At 42.0% G+C, this 20,233-nt stretch overlaps 1 protein-coding gene across 1 annotated transcript in view; it reads left to right on the top strand.

The window, feature by feature from the left end:
- The window catches only part of PRKCE (protein kinase C epsilon), a 532,954-nt gene that overhangs the window by 431,679 nt on the left and 81,042 nt on the right, over positions 1-20,233 (top strand). Inside the window, exon 11 of the mRNA XM_089653921.1 lies at positions 674-828. Coding sequence (XP_089510047.1) covers positions 674-828 — 155 coding nt within the window. The remainder of the gene's footprint in view (positions 1-673; positions 829-20,233) is intronic.

Raw genomic sequence — 20,233 nt, 5'->3', positions numbered from 1 at the left:
CCCTTTGTAAAGTGCAGATAAATGCACCAAAGACTTTCCCAGGATGAAATTATACTTGGTTCTCGGGTACAAAGTCCTACACTGGAGGGCGGATGGCTGCACATGAACACTCCATTTCCATAAGTCCAGGGTTTTTTTTGCTCCAGTAGACCGCTGGGGAGCCGGACAACATGGTGAGGTGAGAAATGAGCACCTTCTGAGGTTTTCTGTACAGTTCTGTGTGCTTTGCCTTCTGTTCTGATAGGTTGCTTTAAGAGCAAAATACTGAGAATGATTTTTAGATACTAGAGTGAAAAAGTGGAACATAGAACTGTGTTGAACATGTTCTAGTGTTCATAAGTTTATGCTTTAAAAGGAACCTGTGGGTATAGAACTCTGGGAGCCACCATTGCTGGCCCTCAAGGGCATTTATGGCTAGCTTTCCTTTTCTATATGGGGAATCACTGACCAGTTACAATTTAGCCTCTGCCTTGTCTGGTCCTTTTAAAATTCTATTTTTAACCTAAATTCCATTGTTGAACTAACCCAGCATTCATGGGTATTCGTTAGTCACCTCCCTAGATGTGGCCAAGGCATATGTGGCTACCATAAATAAATAGCTTTGATTCTGTGATTCCTTAAACACCATATTTTTAAACTAACACGCAAGTTCTCTTTTTTTTTATTGTTTTAGGACCGTCTCTTTTTTGTCATGGAGTACGTAAATGGAGGAGACTTGATGTTTCAAATACAGCGATCACGTAAATTTGATGAGCCACGATCACGGTTTTACGCTGCAGAAGTGACCTCCGCTCTCATGTTTCTACATCAACATGGTGTTATATACAGGTATTAACTGTATGCTTCATTCTCTCATAGAAATACCTTTCCCACATACTGTCCCAGTTAGTGTGTTTTGTATTTGCTGTATTACCAGCTTGATGGCAAAGAGTTAAAAAGGAACCTTTATTAAAGGTTTCTTTCACTTGTTTCTAAAGCTGGCCATAGATGGATCGATCCATCTACTGTATTCAGGGGCGGATTGACCATTTGGAAACTCGGGCACTGCCCGAGGGCCCGGGGTCAGTAGGGGGCCCCATGAGATGCCCCTGGTACCTTTTTCATAGGCTTTTTTGAGTTTGGGCAAGGACACAGGGGCCCCATGATCCCCTATTGCCCGGGGGCCCCATGAATTGTCAGTCCACCGCTGACTGTATTCCAATCCTTTCAGTCCATGCGGAACTGGCCAAGATTTGAACCATCTGTGGGTAGGCTGGTTATACAGAAGTCAATCCAACGTCTCCTGCTGCTGTCTCTCTGTCCTGTGAGTTCTCAGGCACAGCACTGGACCAAGATCTGGCTCTGGTAACTATCTGGGGGCTGGGAGGGATCCTGGTCACAGAAGGGTTTTTTTTACCGTAATGCAGAGAATGCATTAAGGTAAAAACCTTTAAGCCTTTAGAAACACTTTACCTTCACCCTTAGTTTTATACTTTGCATATTTTTGCCCCCTCCCTGTTACACAGTCTGAATTTTATTTTTTTTAAAACCTTTTTGGTAGGTGCCAGCCCTGCACTTCCTGGCTTCTCACCTAGTTGAGATTGACACCCCCATTTTCTTCCAGGGTGGCTTTGGAGCAATATGCAGCACACTGCATATGCAATGGGCAATCTTGGGCACATTGCCCATGCATAGCAGTGTGTCATCAGGGAGCACAGTGCAAGGACTTTGTGGAGACACCGTCCCCCTGATGATGTCAGTATAGAAGATGGTGCAGGACCTGGGCATTTCACTAGACAATACAGGACTTACTCTGCATTTGATTATGTTGTTTGAGGATAACCAGCTAAACAAGTAGGAGAAGAGAAAAAAAAATGTAAATGGTGGAAGTTCCTTTTCAGATTTTCAGGAACTATACTCAACTCCACTCCAGCAATATGGTGTGCAGGAGCTCCCTGCCAGCCACTGGCATCTTTGCTTGAACATCTTCCAAGTACAGATGCTCAGACATTTTGATTGGCCAGACATAAATAATGTAACTCCCACACACATGCGGTGGGGGAGCAGAGTGAGCTGAGTGGACTAAAGAGCAAGACTTTAGTGAGGAGTTACACCACAGTGCCTGCAGCTACCTATGTCAGTGAGTGCTTGTTTTGAGGCTCATTTACTGCTTGTCAAGGATAGGTAAACACTTAACTGTCTATAGCCTGACCACAGGTTCATTTTAGAAACACCTGGTACAATGTGTATTGTTTTGCAGCCACTTGTTATGAAAGGTTTGCACATCTTAACTGTTATGGTAACCTATCAGGTGTTATGAGAGTTTACGGGATGTGAGTACATGATAAATCCTGTGTTTGTTCCGCACCTCTTGCTCAGGCACTTTACGTTGTTTATCTTTCCCAAGTGTTGAGGTTTCAGTAGCGCCTGAAGCCATCACCAGCTGTGTTTGCCAGTATTTTTCTCCCAATCCAAGCTTGTGAGATGCCTGGCACACAGTGGCCCTCAACTGACCCTGCGGAGATCAAGGCAATCTCTTCAGTTCTTTCCTTTGCGTCTCTAGCTCGTTGGCACTTCCTGAGTTTGTTTCAGTCGTCTCCAGAGTAAATGGGCAGCAGATGGAATGGCTTTCAAGTCTGTGCCCTTCCCTCACAGCACTCTCCAACCATATACAGGAAGAGGCTCTCTGTAGACATACAGGCTTGTTCTTCTTTACCATTTACCTTCGTGTGTGCAGATCGGCCTGCAACGAAAAAAAAAAGATTAGTGCGTTTTCTTAGAAGAGGAAACCACGAGGTCCTCCCTGGCTCATCTGTACTTTAACATAAACAGAGCTAATTATACTGCAGCCGTTTTTTTTTTTTTGGAGTTATATAACATTGGTGTTACAGAAAATTGCAAAACAGTTACACCCATTTTTTCTTATTTTAAGAGACAGGAAACTAAAATGGTAGTTAACTCTTAATGGAGTGTGTTTTTATTGCAACTTACTTCACAGGGTGACATTATTGCTAAAGGTGTGTAAAGTTGGCTTTTTTTTTAGTTTTGATCATAAAACAGAAGGGTGGAAGTTTCTTTTCAGATCAGAACTATACTCATCTCCACTCCAGCAATATGGTGTGCAGGAGCTCCTTGCCAGCCACTGGCATCTTCAGTTGGACATCTTCCAACAGGTTCTAAACCTTTGTTTGTTTGTTTTTTCTTGTCTGTGTCGCTGCTAGGGGGATAACTCTATCTATTGATCCCTGGTGACTATTGTCACAAAGACACAGGGATTTGAAATCCGCAATTTATGAATTGTCTTGGTATCGGCTGTCCAACAGAGGATATGTTCTTCATTGGAGAAATGTCCTCTTTCTTCTTAGTCAGGAATTGAAGGGAAAACTCTCTAATAAAATATCAATGGCAAAAAACTCTGGCAAGGGTCTTTACCATTTCCTAGTATAGCCAAAAAATGTAAAAAGACACACAGGAGGCGCAAATTACTCATGCATTGCCATGAATACATTTATTGAATCCACCAAGACAAATGGATACTCACAAATGGATGAAAACAGCAGAAATATAACTTCAGCCGGACATGGTGTAACCCAGTGGTGGGCAACCTTTTTTTTCAACTGAGCCAAATCTCGCCAAAACCACGATTGAAATTTATTTTGAGAGCCACATTTTTCAAACTGAAAATACATAGGATGGTACACTGTTTTAGGTTTCAATAAGTTTTTATAGTAATTCATCCCCCATAGTAATTCATCCCCCATATAGTAATTCATCCCCCATATAGTAATTCATCCCCCATATAGTAATTCATCCCCCATATAGTAATTCATCCCCCATAGTAATTCATCCCCCATATAGTAATTCATCCCCCATATAGTAATTCTCCCCCCTATAGTAATTCTCCCCCCTATAGTAATTCATCCCTCCTATAGTAATTCATCCCCCATAGTAATTCATCCCCCATATTAATTCATCCCTCATATAGTAGTAGTAAGTAAGTAGCAAGTAGTAAGCCAAGTCCCCCCGTGTCAATTCACTTACCTTTGCTCCACGCGTTCCTCTCGTCGTGTTCCCGCGCCGTTCCGGTCTTCAGAGCGGACTGTGAGAGGAGCCTAGCTCCTCTCACGTTCGTCACGCTGCCCCGCCTACACACATCCTGACAGCCAATCACTGGCTATCAGGATGTGAGTGGCAGCGAGACTGGCCAATCATTGCATTTGAGCGCGCTGCCCTGGCTGTTTTTTTTTTGGATCACGCTGCAGAGTCCCTGCCGCCCGAGAGGAGGGAGGGGAGCGGGCGCCCGGCACACAAGAGCCGTATTAAAGCGTGTAAAGAGCCGCATGTGGCTCGCGAGCCGCGGCTTGCCGACCACTGGTGTAACCCATCCTTGGATCAAACAGTTGGAGGCTAATGCATTTTGGGGGACTGGCCCCTTTTCATTAGAGCACTGAGGAAACAGGCCATTCCTTCGAAATGCGTGGCTTCAATAAATTTAGTTATGGTAATACACAAGGAGTTTGTGCCCTCCTGTGTCTTCTTACAGCTAATTGAAGATTTCCTGGCCTGTGGACGGCAACATCTCGAGAGGCATTGTGATTGAACTATTGCTAAGGAAAACCCCTGGATCCACCTAGATTACGTCATTGCCACAAACTCTACACTGCACCTCTTGACCAATAAAAAATATTTCCCAAATTGATCACACTACCAGCTGATACTAGACACCAATTTTATCACCTTGAACTGATGACGAACTGACTATTTAAAGCCACAAACACATTTTATTTGGTGAAATAAAGTAATTGGATGTTTTACTAAAGCAGATGACTTTTGCCTACCCTTTGAATAACCACATCAGGCGCTCCTGCCAATCGAACTACCAACAGGCTTTTTTTATACTGACGACTTCTACCTACATTTTTTAATTGGTACCAGTTGTCCAACAGAGGATATGTCCTTGCTTTGGAGAAATCTCCTCTTCTGTGTCTTTGAGACAGGAAATTAAGGGAAAGCTCCCTGACAAAACATGGATGGCAAAATAACCCTGACAAGGGTCTTTACAATTTCCCAATTTACCCAAAAAATGTTTTGACTTTACACAAAGTTAAAGCCTGACACCCCCTTCCCCCTTTCCCATCATTGGCCTGGCTAAAAATCTATTTTTAGTGAAAAACCTGACCAGTCTTCTTATATGTTGTGAAATCCATAGAAGTTTGGGTTTAAAAACAAAAGTATACTCACCTAGGTAGATTCAGCATCGATCCAATGCTTCAAAGAATGAGAACTGAGCAATCAAAGACCACTGATTGCTCAGTTCTCAGTCATCAGTGCGCAGAGAGCTGGTGACTCACTGAAAGGTTGACCCAGCTGCTGGTTCAGGCATCTGGGTGGATCCTGACTGTAAAGATTCAGAGCCTTGACCAGTTGAGTGACGTCAGCCGGCAGAGGGCTCTGTCGACTGAAACTGAGTCAAATGAGTGCACAACAAACTGCACTCCTGTGATCCCCAGGAGAATTACAGCCAAAATAGCCTTGCCTATACTTCTCCTTTAAAGTGTATGAATGCCAATGAGGTGTCTGTGGCCAATATATCAGCATGATCACATGGAAGGAGGTCAAATGCTCCTCCATACCCACAATTCTTGGGTATTGTGATGACTGCAGAGGTAGAAGGAATGGCAGGAGGGTGCTAGAAGTAGGAGTGCATTGGTAAGGTATCATTGTCTCTTTAAACAGGATCTTTACCCCCTGGGGTTCATTTTGATTCTAACCCCCTCTTAGCTGGTTTTCTGGAATATCCTGAGTTCACATTCTCACCTATCAGCATATGCAACATTGTGCTGCTGTAATCTCAAATGCCACACACTGGGTCCTGCACCACCATCTTTTTTTATGATGTCATCAGGTGCTGGCTGTCTGTTCTGAGTTTAGGCAGCCAGCCCCCTTATGACATATGCCAGGCTCTCCCTCCTCCAGACGCAGTGAATGGGTGCCAGTGTCTCCTGAAATACATGACGTAGATGTCCCAGGAGGTTGCTGGAAGGGAGCTGATATTCCTCACCTTTGCAAGAATGGAGTGAGAAGATGGGCTGGACCAGCAATCTAGAAAAAAAAAAACCATAAAAAAGGTTTGCTTTAATGTAATCCAGTAATTGGAGGTTTAAGTAATACAGACTAACAAAAAACAAACAAACATTTCTGCACTTAAAATTTAGGAAGGAAAGGGAACCAGAACCGGAGTTAGGACAAACCACATGATGCATACTGGGGTGGGAGGGGGCTCCACCTATGATTACAATACAGCAAAAAAGGGAAAAATCATGAGAGAGCATGAAAGGGGAAATGGAAAAGAAGAGAAAAAAGTGAGAGGAAGGGGGTCCCCAAAAAGAAAAGAAAAGGAAAACAAAATTGGCTTTTATCTTAGTGCAGATGTTTGGGAAAATAAATGAGTCAATCACTCAAGCAGGAAATTACATTTTCAGGGGGCGTTCTGAACACCTCCAGGTAGCCATACTGCATTGCATTTTACAGAAAACTACAGCCCTGCAGATTGAAAAGGAAAGATAATTTTTAATAAAATTCTATTACAATATGACTTGAGTCGCAATTGTATACGAGATATGTGTGTGCGTGTGTGTGTATATATATATATATATATGTGTGTGTGTGTGTGTATATATATATATATATATATGTGTGTGTGTGTGTGCGTATATGTGTGTGTGTGTATATATATCAGGGTGGATTTGATTTAAATCACTAGTCAGTAAGGCTTGATTTAAATCCTAGTTTTCTACATAAAGACTAATTCTTGCTGGTATAACTTTAATATGCAAGTAGATGAAGATTTTTAGAATAGCAACTTTTCATATTAGTTTTTTTTATCCCCAGTTTAATAGGTTAATCATTCATATTTGGACAACTTTTCTGTGGTACTTAGGAAGGAGAAAAGAAATCATTACCTTAATAATAACAATTTAAATAGATTTATTCATCTGAAACAATAACATTCCAGCATATGTGATTTGCTTAAACATCCATGTTTGTTAACTAATTTGGCTAAACAAAATATATATATTTTAAGAAATTTAGACTGTCAGCCCCCTCCTCCTCACACTTAGTTTCACTTTCTTCTTGTGCAGATCTATTCCACTCCAAACAATCAGAAAAATATTGTTTCTATTCTATTCACTGAACTTCTTGAAACTTAGCACTGAAGGGGTTGATTCTGTATTCATAGGTTTGTAGAAGTTAGGATGAAGGTCTTTTTCTTAACTCTGTTCATGTTATAACATTTTTGCTGTGAAGAGGCAAATTCAGTTTTGAGAACTGCAAAAGTAAACCGAGCATCTGTGATAATATCTTGTAGGCAGAGAAACTGCCCAATAATCTTACAAAAACCTCTGGAAGAGCATGACATTGTGAATGGATTCATGGAATTTATTTACCAAAAAAATTAAACATATACAGCCTTATTCTACATAATTAAAAAAGTAATCTTTATTTCATGATGGAATAACCTTTGGATGGTAATATATTTTCCTCAAAAAGCATTTTATTCAAAAAAATCAGATTTAAATTTAAAAAAATCCGATTTTTTGATTTTTTAAAAAAAATCATTGATTTTTATCCACCCTGATATATATACAGTGGGGATCGAAAGTTTGGGCACCCCAGCTAAAAATTAGTATTAATGTGCATAAAGAAGCCAAGGGAAGATGGAAAAATCTCCAAAAGGCATCAAATTACAGATTAGACATTCTTATAATATGTCAACAAAAGTTAGATTTTATTTCCATCATTTACACTTTCAAAATAACAGAAAACAAAAAAATGCGTCTTCAAAAGTTTGGGCACCCTGCAGAATTTATAGCATGCACTGCCCCCTTTGCAAAGCTGAGACCTGCCAGTGTCATGGATTTTTCTCAATCATCGTCTGGGAAGACTAGGTTATGTCAATCTCAAAGGTTTTAAATGCCCAGACTCATCTGACCTTGCCCCAACAATAAGCACCATGGGTTCTTCTAAGCAGTTGTCTAGAAAACTGAAACTGAAAATAGTTGACGCTCACAAAGCTGGAGAAGGCTATAAGAAGATAGCAAAGCGTTTTCAGATGTCAATATCCTCTGTTCGGAATGTAATTAAGAAATGGCAGTCATCAGGAACAGTGGAAGTTAAAGCAAGATCTGGAAGACCAAGAAAAATATCAGACAGAACAGCTCGCAGGATTGTGAGAAAAACAATTCAAAACCCATGTTTGACTGCACGATCCCTCCAGAAAGATCTGGCAGACACTGGAGTTGTGGTACACTATTCCACTATAAAGAGATACTTGTACAAATATGGTCTTCATGGAAGAGTCATCAGAAGAAAACCTCTTCTACGTCCTCACCACAAAAACCATCGTTTGAACTTTGCAAATGAACATATAGACAAGCCTGATGCATTTTGGAAACAAGTTCTGTGGACCGATGAGGTTAAAATTGAACTTTTTGGCCGGAATGAGAAAAGGTATGTTTGGAGAAGAAGGGGCACAGAATTTAATGAAAAGAACCTCTGTCCAACTGTTAAGCATGGGGTTGGATCAATCATGCTTTGGGGTTGTGTTGCAGCCAGTGGCACAGGGAACATCTCACGAGTAGAAGGAAAAATGGATTCAATAAAATTTCAGCAAATTTTGGATGGTAACTTGATGCCATCTGTGAAAAAGCTGAAGCTAAAGAGAGGATGGCTTCTACAAATGGATAATGATCCTAAACACACCTCGAAATCCACGGTGGATTACATCAAGAGGCATAAACTGAAGGTTTTGCCATGGCCTTCACAATCTCCTGACCTCAACATAATTGAAAATCTATGGATAGACCTTAAAAGAGCAGTGTGTGACAGACAGCCCAGAAATCTCAAAGAACTGGAAGACTTTTGTAAGGAAGAATGGGCAAAGATACCTCAAACAAGAATTGAAAGACTCTTGGCTGGCTACAAAAAGCGTTTACAAGCTGTGATACTTGCCAAAGGGGGCAGTACAAGATATTAACTCTGCAGGGTGCCCAAACTTTTGCAGACGCCATTTTTTTGTTTTCTGTTATTTTGAAAGTGTAAATGATGGAAATAAAATCTAACTTTTGTTGACATATTATAAGAATGTCTAATCTGTAATTTGATGCCTTTTGGAGATTTTTCCATCTTTCCTTGGCTTCTTTATGCACATTAATGCACATTTTTAGCTGGGGTGCCCAAACTTTCGATCCCCACTGTATGTATGTATATATATATATATATATATATATATATATATATATATATATATGTGTGTGTGTGTGTGTGTGTGTGTGTGTGTGTGTGTATATGTATATATATATGTGTATATATATGTGTGTATATATATGTATATATATGTATGTATATATGTATATGTGTGTGTATATATATATATGTATATGTGTGTGTGTATGTATATAATATTTTTTTTTCCCATAAAAGTGGACTTGCCCTTTAAAAAGGCATATGTGTTTTTTATGCATTTTTGATGAGTTTTCCGGTTGGCATGCACCTGTGCAACATGAAAATGCTACTCCAAAAATAGACCAAAAGCACAACCATGGTTCATTTTTTGCTTGTTACTTTTTATTAGTTTTTTCCATTCATTTTGAAGTGGAGCTGCATTTTTGGTGCAGTTTTGAAAAACGCACCAAAGATGCAGCAGGACATTTCGAAATGCACCGCAGCACAGTGGTGTGGAGAGTCCCATAGGATTTAAAGGGAAATATTTTAACTGCATTTTTTTGCATTTCTGCTACTTTTTAGCAAGGTAAAAATACATCAGTGTGAAAGGGCCCTTTTCAGTGTTACTAAACCCACAACAGTAAAATCAGTCTGTATATGCAATAAAGCATGCTTGTCATACTCACTGTGGAACCTAAGGGGTTAATCCTCTGCATTGTGTAAAAATGCTGTTTGATCCTGACTTCTCTGATCCTCCCTTTCTTCCAGTATCATTCTCTTATCTCCTGATAAGACGTATTGTGTGCAGTCAGTCTGCACATGTTCAGTTTGGTGCGTATTGCTAGAAAGGCTGTTTTTTTTTTTTTCTTGGGAGAGTGCTTGTGATCAGCAAGCTTCTCCTGCAAGCTTTAGCCAGTGCTCTGCAGGACACTGATATAAGTCACAAGACTGCTCTAACTGCTGATGAGAACATTTATTTAACAGTTTATATTTACTAAAGTAATTGCATTTCTGTGTACTGCTGGAGACCAGATATAGTGAATGCAGGGACCGGGATTTAGGAACACTTTAATGCCTAACTAAACTCTTATTTTAAAGGAGAACTATAGGCAAAATGTTTTTTTTTTCTATTTTGGATAGCATAAGGGAGGGTTATAACCCCAGTCAGTTCCTCCTCCTCCTCCTGCAAGCTTTAGCCAGTGCTCTGCAGGACACTGATATAAGTCACAAGACTGCTCTAACTGCTGATGAGAAAAGGTATTTAGCAGTTTATATTTACTAAAATAATTGAAGTTCCATGTAGTGTGTACTGTGGGAGACCAGATATAGTAAATGTAGGGTCCGGGGAGATCAGATATAGTGAATGCAGGGTCCGGGGAGAGCAGATATAGTGAATGCAGGGTCCTTGGAGACCAGATATAGTGAATGCAGGGTCCTTGGAGACCAGATATAGTGAATGCAGGGTCCTTGGACACCAGATATAGTGAATGTAGGGTCCGGGGAGACCAGATGTAGTGAATGCAGGGTCCGGGGAGACCAGATGTAGTGAATGCAGGGTCCGGGGAGACCAGATATAGTGAATGCAAGGTCCGGGGAGACCAGATATAGTGAATGCAAGGTCCGGGGAGACCAGATATAGTGAATGCAGGGTCCGGGGAGACCAGATATAGTGAATGCAGGGTCCGGGGAGACCAGATATAGTGAATGCAGGGTCCGGGGAGACCAGATATAGTGAATGCAGGGTCCGGGGAGATCAGATATAGTGAATGCAGGGTCCGGGGAGACCAGATATAGTGAATGCAGGGTCCGGGGAGACCAGATATAGTGAATGCAGGGTCCGGGGAGACCAGATATAGTGAATGCAGGGTCCGGGGAGACCAGATATAGTGAATGCAGGGTCCGGGAAGACCAGATATAGTGAATGCAGGGTCCGGGGAGATCAGATATAGTGAATGTAGGGTCCGGGGAGACCAGATGTAGTGAATGCAGGGTCCGGGGAGACCAGATATAGTGAATGCAGGGTCCGGGGAGACCAGATATAGTGAATGCAGGGTCCGGGGAGATCAGATATAGTGAATGCAGGGTCCTGGGTTTAGTAACACTTTAACCTCTTGCTATGCTGCATCAACCTGCTGCTCATGCTTTTGCATTCCCTTTGACTTCAATAGGGAGACAATTTAGCACTCACTAAAATGGTTACTGCAATCCAATAGAAATCTCACTCATATATGTTTTTTGCCTAATTTGTTTGCTTTTGCCTAATTTGTTTAAACTGATTCCATCAAAGGCCGCCCTAAATTGCTTTTATTCATTTTGTTCACAGAGGCATTTAGGAAATTAATGAATAGAGTGTGATTTGCTGGAACAGTCACATCTATCTTTCCTGGAAATAAATGTGGAGCACAAGTAAAAGCTTTTAAACGTGACTCTGATAGAGTTGTGTTGGAGGCAGCCAAACATTTTTTATTTCAGCTGCTTGGCTTGGCCAAGCCTCAGTCTGTGACTGTCTCTTATCTGCGTACACTTTATCTAACATCTTAGTCTGAAATACCAACAATGAACATTTTTCACTTTACAATAGTGTTGCAGCCGCCTATGCAGAAATTTAATAATGGTTCAAAGATAGTGTTAGGTCGCAGATTAGGGCCCATCATGGGAATCGGTAATTTGTAATAGTGGTGCTATATTACATTGAGTTTAGATTACGATTTTCGAAGTCTGAGCTTGCCAATATGGCGAGAGCCAAGATGACCTCACATATTACAATATGTGCGTCTCCCTTATTTTAGATAAAATTCTACTGATATGTAAGAGTGTGTGAGCTCACCTATTACAATCTGATTGTACAATCATTGTATATAACGTGGACTGGTTAGGTTGGAAGTCACATTGAGTAAATAAAAATTTCAAGAGAATGTCCAGCTCTTCAGGGACAATTATAAAAGGTGCAGATGACTTTCCAAGTCTTTCCAGCTTTACAATCCACTTATGCCAAATGGGTCCAATAAACTGTCAAAATCACCAGCTTTTGCCTTCAGAACTGCCTGAATTCTTCATGGCGTAGATTCAACAAGGTGTTGGGAACTTTCCTCAGAGATATGGTCCATGATAGCATCACACATTTGCTGCAGATTTCTCAGCTGCACATCTACGATGCAAATCTCCCATTCTACCACATCCCAAGGGTGCTCTATTGGATTGAGATCTGGTGACTGTGGAGGCCATTGGAGTCCAGTGAACTCATTGTCATGTTCAAGAAACCAGTGTGAGATGATTTGAGCTTTGTGACATGGTGCAATATCCTGCTGGAAGGAGCCATCAGAAGATGGGGCCACTTTAGTCATAAAGGGATTGACATGGTCAGAAACAATACTCAAGTAGGCTGTGGTGTTTAAATGATGCTCAATTGATACTAAGGGGACCAAAGTGTGCCAAGAAAATCTCCCCCACACCATTACACCACCACCAGCCAGAACTGCTGATACAAGGCAGGTTGGATCCATACTTTCATGTTGTTTACGCCAAATTCTGACCCTACCATCTGAATGTCGCAGCTGAAATTGAGACTCATCAGACCAGGAAGTGTTTTTCCAATCTTCTATTCTCCAAGTTTGGTGAGCCTGTTCGAATTGTAGCCTCCATTTCCTGTTCTTAGCTGTAAAGGAGTGGCACCTGGTGTGGTCTTCTGCTGCTGTTTCCAATCTGCTTCAAGGTTCGATCTGTTGTGCATTCAGAGATGGTATTCTGCAAACCTTGGTTGTAATGAGTGTTTATTTGAGTTACTGTTGCCTTTCTATCATCTCGAACCAGTCTGCCCATTCAACTCTGACTTTAACAAGGCATTTTCATCCACACATCTGCCGCTTACTGGATATTTTCTCTTTTTCGGGCCATTCTGTGTAAACCCTAGAGATGGTTGTGCATAAAAATACCAGTAGATCAGCAGTTTTTGCAATACTCAGACCAGCCCATCTGGAACCAACAACCATGCCACGTTCAAAGTCACTAAAATCCCTTCTCTTCCCCATTCTGATGATCAGTTTGAACTTCAGCAAGTCGTCTTCACCAGGTCTAGAAGCTTAAATGCATTGAGTTGCTGCCATGTGACTGACTGATTAGCATTTTGTGTTACCAAGCAATTGATCAGGTGTACCTAATAAAGTGGTCGGTGAGTGTGTGCGTGTGTTTATATGTGCGTGTGTGTGTACATATATATATATATACACACAAACAGGGGCAGACTGACCATTTGGAAACTCGGGCACTGCCCGAGGGCCCGGGGTCAGTAGGGGGCCCCATGAGATGCCCCTGGTACCTTTTTCATAGGTTTTTTTGAGTTTGGGCAAGGACACGGGCCCCATGATCCCCTATTGCCCGGGGGCCCCATGAGTTGTCAGTCCGCCCCTGCACACACACACACTATATTGCCAAAAGTATTGCGACGCCTGCCTTTACATGCACATGATCTTTTAATGGCATCCCAGTCTTAGTCCATAGGGTTCAATATTGAGTTGGCCCATCCTTTGCAGCTATAACAGCTTCAACTCTTCTGGGAAGGCTGCCCACAAGGATTAGGAGGGTGTCTATGGGAAGGTTGGACCATTCTTCCAGAAGCACATTTGTGAGGTCAGGCACTGATGTCAGACGAGAAGGCCTGGCTCACATTCTTTGCCCTTATTCATCCCAAAGATGGTCTATCGGGTTGAGGTCAGGACTCTGTGCAGGCCAGTCAAGTTCCTCCACCCCAAACTCGCTCATCCATGTTTTTATGGACCTTGCTTTGTGCACTGGTGTGCAGTCATGTTGGAGCAGGAAGGGGCCACCCCCAAACTGTTCCAATAAAGTTGGGAGCATAAAACTGTCCAAAATGTTTTGGTATGCTCATGCCTGAAGAGTTCCCTTCACTGGAACTAGGGGGCCAAGCCCAACCCCTGAAAGACAACCCCACACCATAATCCCCCCCTCCACAAAACTTTACACTTGGCACAATGCAGTCAGGCAAGTACCGTTCTCTTAGCAACCACCAAACCCAGACACGTCCATTGGATTGCCAGACAGAGAAGTGTGATTGGTCACTCCAGTGAACACATCTCCCCTGCTCTAGAGTCCAGTGGCAGCGTGCTTTACACCACGGCATCCGATGCTTTGCATTGCTCTTGATGATGTAAGGCTTGGAAGCAGCTGCTTGGCCATGGAAACCCATTCTACACACTGTTGTTGTGCTAATCTGAAGGCCACATGATGTTTGGAGATCTTTAGCTATTGACTCTGCAGACAGTTGGTGACTTCTGCGCACTGTGCACTTCAGCATGCGCTGACCCCGCTCTGTCATGTGACGTGGCCTACCACTTGGTGGCTGAGTTGCTGTTGTTCCCAGTTGCTTCCACTTTGTTATAATCCCACTAACAGTTGAGTGTGGAATATTTAGTAGCCAGGAAATGTCACGGATGGACTTATTGCACAGGTGACAACCTATCACGGGACCACGCTTGGAGTCACTGAGCTCCTGAGAGCGACCCATTCTTTCATGCCTAGGTGATGATTTTATACACCTGTGGCCATGGAGGTGATTGGAACACCTGAATCCAATAATATGGAGGGGTGTCCCAATACATTTGGCAATATAGTGTATTTTTGTCCCAATCCAGTCAGGTCACATGTTCCCTTTCCCCTGTATCAGCCAGGGGAGAAGAGGGAATTTTGACAATGGCTGGAACATGGGAGCCTATGGGTGACATCACCGTTCCCGGAATTACCAGCTGTTATTAAGTGCTCTTCCTCTTCCCTGCTCTGGTCCAGTCATGTGATCCCCTCTGTGTCATCCAGTGGCAGCTGCAGGGGAGAGGAGAAAATGCTCAATAACAGCTGGTAGAATAAATTGTATCATGAGTGTATAGCAGTTTCTTGGCGCCAAATATAATTAAGTTATAGTCCATATACAGTATAGTATGTGTATGTATGTATATATGTGTGTGTGTGTGTATATATATATATATATATATATATATATATATAAAACTATAAGGTTATGTACACTATAGTTTATGTATTAATAAGCTGAGCGACCCTGAACTCTGCCTGACCTCTGCATGTGGCACAAACATATAATCGTTCTTCTTTCTTTAATGTTTGATTAACAGTGGTCAGGTGCCAACTTCAACACATCCTTCTGTTGTTCGGCTATAAGCTCCATTTGATTTTAATCTCGAATTCATAGTTGTGTTTTGTACTCGTAAACCCAACTGTTCCTCGTAAAGGTATTTTTAGTTGCTGGAGCGTTGCACACCTGTGTGAGTTTACAGTTATGCGGTAAATCTACTTTTAATTGAATTAATAGTAAGTGTTGATAGGCACTGAAAAGAACTGAATACCACAAGAGGGACTGGTTACTTCTGCAACTGATGTCCACATTGTGAACTTGTCCTTGGTGTACCTACTTACTTAAAGTGGTTGTAAACCTCAGACATGAAATATGAACAAAGCATATCCCTCTATAATGTGTACTTGTTTCAATGCAGAGCATTAAGGGTCATTTCTGGTTGCTGCTTCGTTCCTCTGCTATCAGTCATGAGTCACTTCTAACACGTTTCTTGACACCAAGACAAAGTGACAGGGGAGGGACCTTCAGCACACAACCTGTGATTTGACAGCCTCAGCTCTGTTACTGTGTGCTGTGTGAAGGGGGTGTGTTCCTTCCCTCCAATCTGCTCCCACTGAGCTCTGCAGAGTGTAACTTTATCTCCCCGCCTCCTGCTTTCTGAAACTCTGAAATGCTATGTAAATTCTGGACTGTACATGGCTGTACAGAAGAAATGGCTGCAGATAAACAGGTACAACATAAAAGGAATTGTTTATTCTCTGTGTATAACCTGAGGCACTTTACTGGGTATATGTAAGGGTTTTCAACCACTGTAAACCTTAAGATACGTACACCATTTTCAAAAAACCCACCAACCTCCCTCTCTAGTCCACTCCATACACTAACCTGTGCCACACACCCCTCAGTTCTATACTTGCCTTCTCTGACGGCTGTAGCCTAGCCAGAAATATGTCTGGTACCAGATGCCTTCACATTAATGTCCAATAGACATGAATAGGACATTATAGGAAAGGCAAATTAAAAATTCCGCAATACAACAGCACTAGTCTAAATACTAACTGATTATAAAAAGCACAAAACAATGCTGGTGATTTACTATTATTGATTGGTTTTCTATTTGGGGTATTTTGGATTGATGTTTTATTTCAGATATACTGTATATACACCCACTGACCACATTATTAGGTATACCTATTCAATCGTATACCTATTCAAACACAACAAATTGCTAATCGGCCAATCACACGGCAGCAACTCAGTGCATTTAGGCATCTAGACGTGGTGAAGACGACTTGCTGAAGTACAAACTGAGCATCAGAATGGGGAAGAAAGGGAATTTATGGGACTTTGACTGTGGCATGGTTGTTGGTGCCAGGTGGGCTGGTCTGAGTATCTCAAAAACTGCTGATCTACTGGGATTTTCACACACACCCATCTCTAGGGTTTACAGAGAATGGTCCGAAAAAGAGAAATTATCCAGTGAGAAAATGCCTTGTTGATGTCAGAGGAGAATGGGCAGACTGGTTGCTACAACATTCAGATGGTAGGGTCAGAATTTGGCGTAAACAACATGAAAGCATGGATCCGTCCTGCCTTGTAACTTATAAAAAAATGTGATAAATTCAACCACAAATAATAGCGCTACCCTCACACTAATAATAAATGAATAAATAAATCCACCACCACATGTGTGAACAAATTAATAAATCAGTGAAAATTAAACAAAGAATCCTCAGAGTCCACTCAGAAAAGTCCATACATCAATGAATATGATCCTCAGTAAATGAAGCCATGAAGTCTTCCATCACCAGTGTAACCTCCAGTCCTTAAACACCCCATCAAATTGCACACTCACCAAAAGCTGGTGAATAACCAGCATATCTTTGTATATCCAACACTCCACAACTGAGCTCCAGCTTATAGATATCCAAAGCACTCCATATAGTACATGTAGATAGAAAGAATACTCGCCATAGTGCAATAACGTTTATAAAATGTATTCCAACAAACCCCCCATAAAATCGCACTCACAATGAGTAAAAAAATCAAGCATTCGTTATCACATAAGAGCAACCAGCTCCCACCACAGCGTCTCACCAGCCTGCCTGCAACCAAGATGGCGTTGTTTCGATTACGTGGTCCAGACACGTGGGTTGGCGTGCGTGATGACGTCGCTGGCTAACCAGAAGAATCACTGGCTTGATTTTTTTTACTCATTGTGAGTGCGGTTTTATGGGAGGTTTGTTGGAATACATTTTTATAAACGTTATTGCACTATGGCGAGTATTCTTTCTATCTACATGTACTATATGGAGTGCTTTGGATATCTATAAGCTGGAGCTCAGTTGTGGAGTGTTGGATATACAAAGATATGCTGGTGAATAATTTGCAATTTGATGGGGTGTTTAAGCACTGGAGGTTACACTGGTGATGGAAGACTTCATGGCTTCATTTATTGAGGATCATATTCATTGATGTATGGACTTTTCTGAATAGACTCTGAGGATTCTTTATGTTTAATTTTCACTGATTTATTAATTTGTGCACCCATGTGGTGGTGGATTTATTTATTCATTTATTATTTATTATTAGTTTGAGGGTAGCGCTATTATTTGTGGTTGAGTTTATTTATCACATTTTTTTATAAGTTACACTGGGTTAATAGTATCAGCACCCATTTCAATATACTATGGTATTATGTTTGATCACATAGGTGCAATGATTTAAATCCGGTGGTGTCTGAGAGTGAGCAAAATACACCTTTCAGGATTTATATATATAAAGTCATCCTGCCTTGTATCAATGGTTCAGGCTGATGGTGGTGGTGTAATGGCGTGCGGGAGATTTTCTTGACACTAGCAAGATGGACCTAATAAAGTGGCCGGTGAGTGTATCGACTCTCTCTGTAGTGCAGAAGGGTTAATATAATTTTTGAATAGGACTTTGCTAGTGTGGAATGGATTCGTTTATGGGACAGTAGTGCTGGGGCCAACAATGCAAAAGGCCATAATCATCAGAGGTAGTAAGTGCAGACCTGCCTGGGGGTGTTGGAATAGCCGCTTAGTGAGGCAGCTAGGAATGGGTACTGAGAATTTTTTTTTCAAAGTGGAACTAAACTGTATCTGTGCACCACAAACTGAAAACACTATTTAATTCATTTGTAATATTTAAAGCAAATTCATCCATCCATCCATGTCTCCTTGCTTAAAGCGGAGCTCCACCCAAAAGGTGAAGTTCCATTTGAATGCAATGTGCCCCGCTCCCCGTTAAGGATTGGCACCCTTTGGGGACCGGGTACCCAAATTTGACAGGTACCCGCTCCCACTTCCGCTGTGATCGCCTAGGCCAGTGGTGGGCAACCTTTTTTTTTTTTCAACTGAGCCAAATCTCGCCAAAACCACGATTGAAATTTATTTTGAGAGCCACATTTTTAAAACTGAAAATACATAGGATGGTACACTGTTTTTAGTTTCAATAAGTTTTTATAGTAATTCATCCCCCATAGTAATTCATCCCCCATAGTAATTCATCCCCCATATAGTAATTCATCCCCCATATAGTAATTCATCCCCCATAGTAATTCATCCCCCATATAGTAATTCATCCCCCATATAGTAATTCATCCCCCATATAGTAATTCATCCCCCATATAGTAATTCATCCCCCATATAGTAATTCATCCCCCATATAGTAATTCATCCCCCATATAGTAATTCATCCCCCATATAGTAATTCATCCCCCATATAGTAATTCATCCCCCCTATAGTAATTCATCCCCCATAGTAATTCATCCCCCATATAGTAATTCATCCCCCATAGTAATTCGTCCCCCATAGTAATTCGTCCCCCATAGTAATTCATCCCCCATATAGTAATTCATCCCCCCTATAGTAATTCATCCCCCATAGTAATTCATCCCCCCTATAGTAATTCATCCCCCCTATAGTAATTCATCCCTCATATAGTAGTAGTAAGTAAGTAGCAAGTAGTAAGCCAAGTCCCCCCTGTGTCAATTCACTTACCTTTGCTCCGCGCGTTCCTCTCGCCGTGTTCCCGCGCCTTCAGGGCGGACTGTGAGAGGAGCCTAGCTCCTCTCACGTTCGTCACGCTGCCCCGCCTACACACATCCTGACAGCCAATCACTGGCTATCAGGATGTGAGTGGCAGCGAGACTGGCCAATCATTGCATTTGAGCACGCTGCCCTGGCTGTTTTTTTTTTGGATCACGCTGCAGAGTCCCTGCCGCCCGAGAGGAGGGAGGGGAGCGGGCGCCTGGCACACAAGAGCCGCATTAAAGCGTGTAAAGAGCCGCATGCGGCTTGCCGACCACTGGCCTAGGCAATCAGAAGTGGAAGTTGTCCTCCCCCCTCCCTCCCTGTAGTCTTCTGAGTCGCATGACAGGTCCCAGAAAACTACGGGGCCGTTCATAAAGCGCAGCACTACTCTCGCATGCGCAGTGGGCACCCGGCTGTGAAGCCGCAAGGTGCCGCAGCTGGGTGCCCACACTAATGATGCCATCGCTGGGGAGAGAAGACAGACAGTGAAACCAGCCATGGTGAGGACATCGCTGGATCTTGGGACAGGTAAGTGGCTGTACTTTAAAAGTCAGCAGCTACAGTTTTTGTAGCTGCTGACTTTTATTTATTTTTTTAAAATCAACTGGAACTCCTCTTTAATTTTGTTGAGAAATCACTTTAAAAAACACCTCTCCAGCATTTCTAACCATGGTCATCTTGAGTAAGGGCAGAATGGTCCATGTAGCAGTTATGTTTTGGAATCCATCTGCCCTTAGCTCAGGTATGCAGGCAGGAAGGTGTGCTTAACTGAGAAAACCCCTCCTCCAGATGAAAGAAAATAAAATATTCATGAAGACTCCTGGGATGTATGACATCATTTTGGCCTAGGCCAGAAACCAGGAAACAACTGAA

Source organism: Staurois parvus, unplaced genomic scaffold, assembly GCF_062004578.1.
Source record: "Staurois parvus isolate SC_StPar_1 unplaced genomic scaffold, SC_StPar_1.0 ptg000727l, whole genome shotgun sequence".
Classification (NCBI taxonomy): Eukaryota; Metazoa; Chordata; class Amphibia; order Anura; family Ranidae; genus Staurois; species Staurois parvus.
The sequence above is the reverse complement of the archived record's forward strand: the minus strand, read 5'-3'. Positions and strand labels throughout refer to the sequence as shown.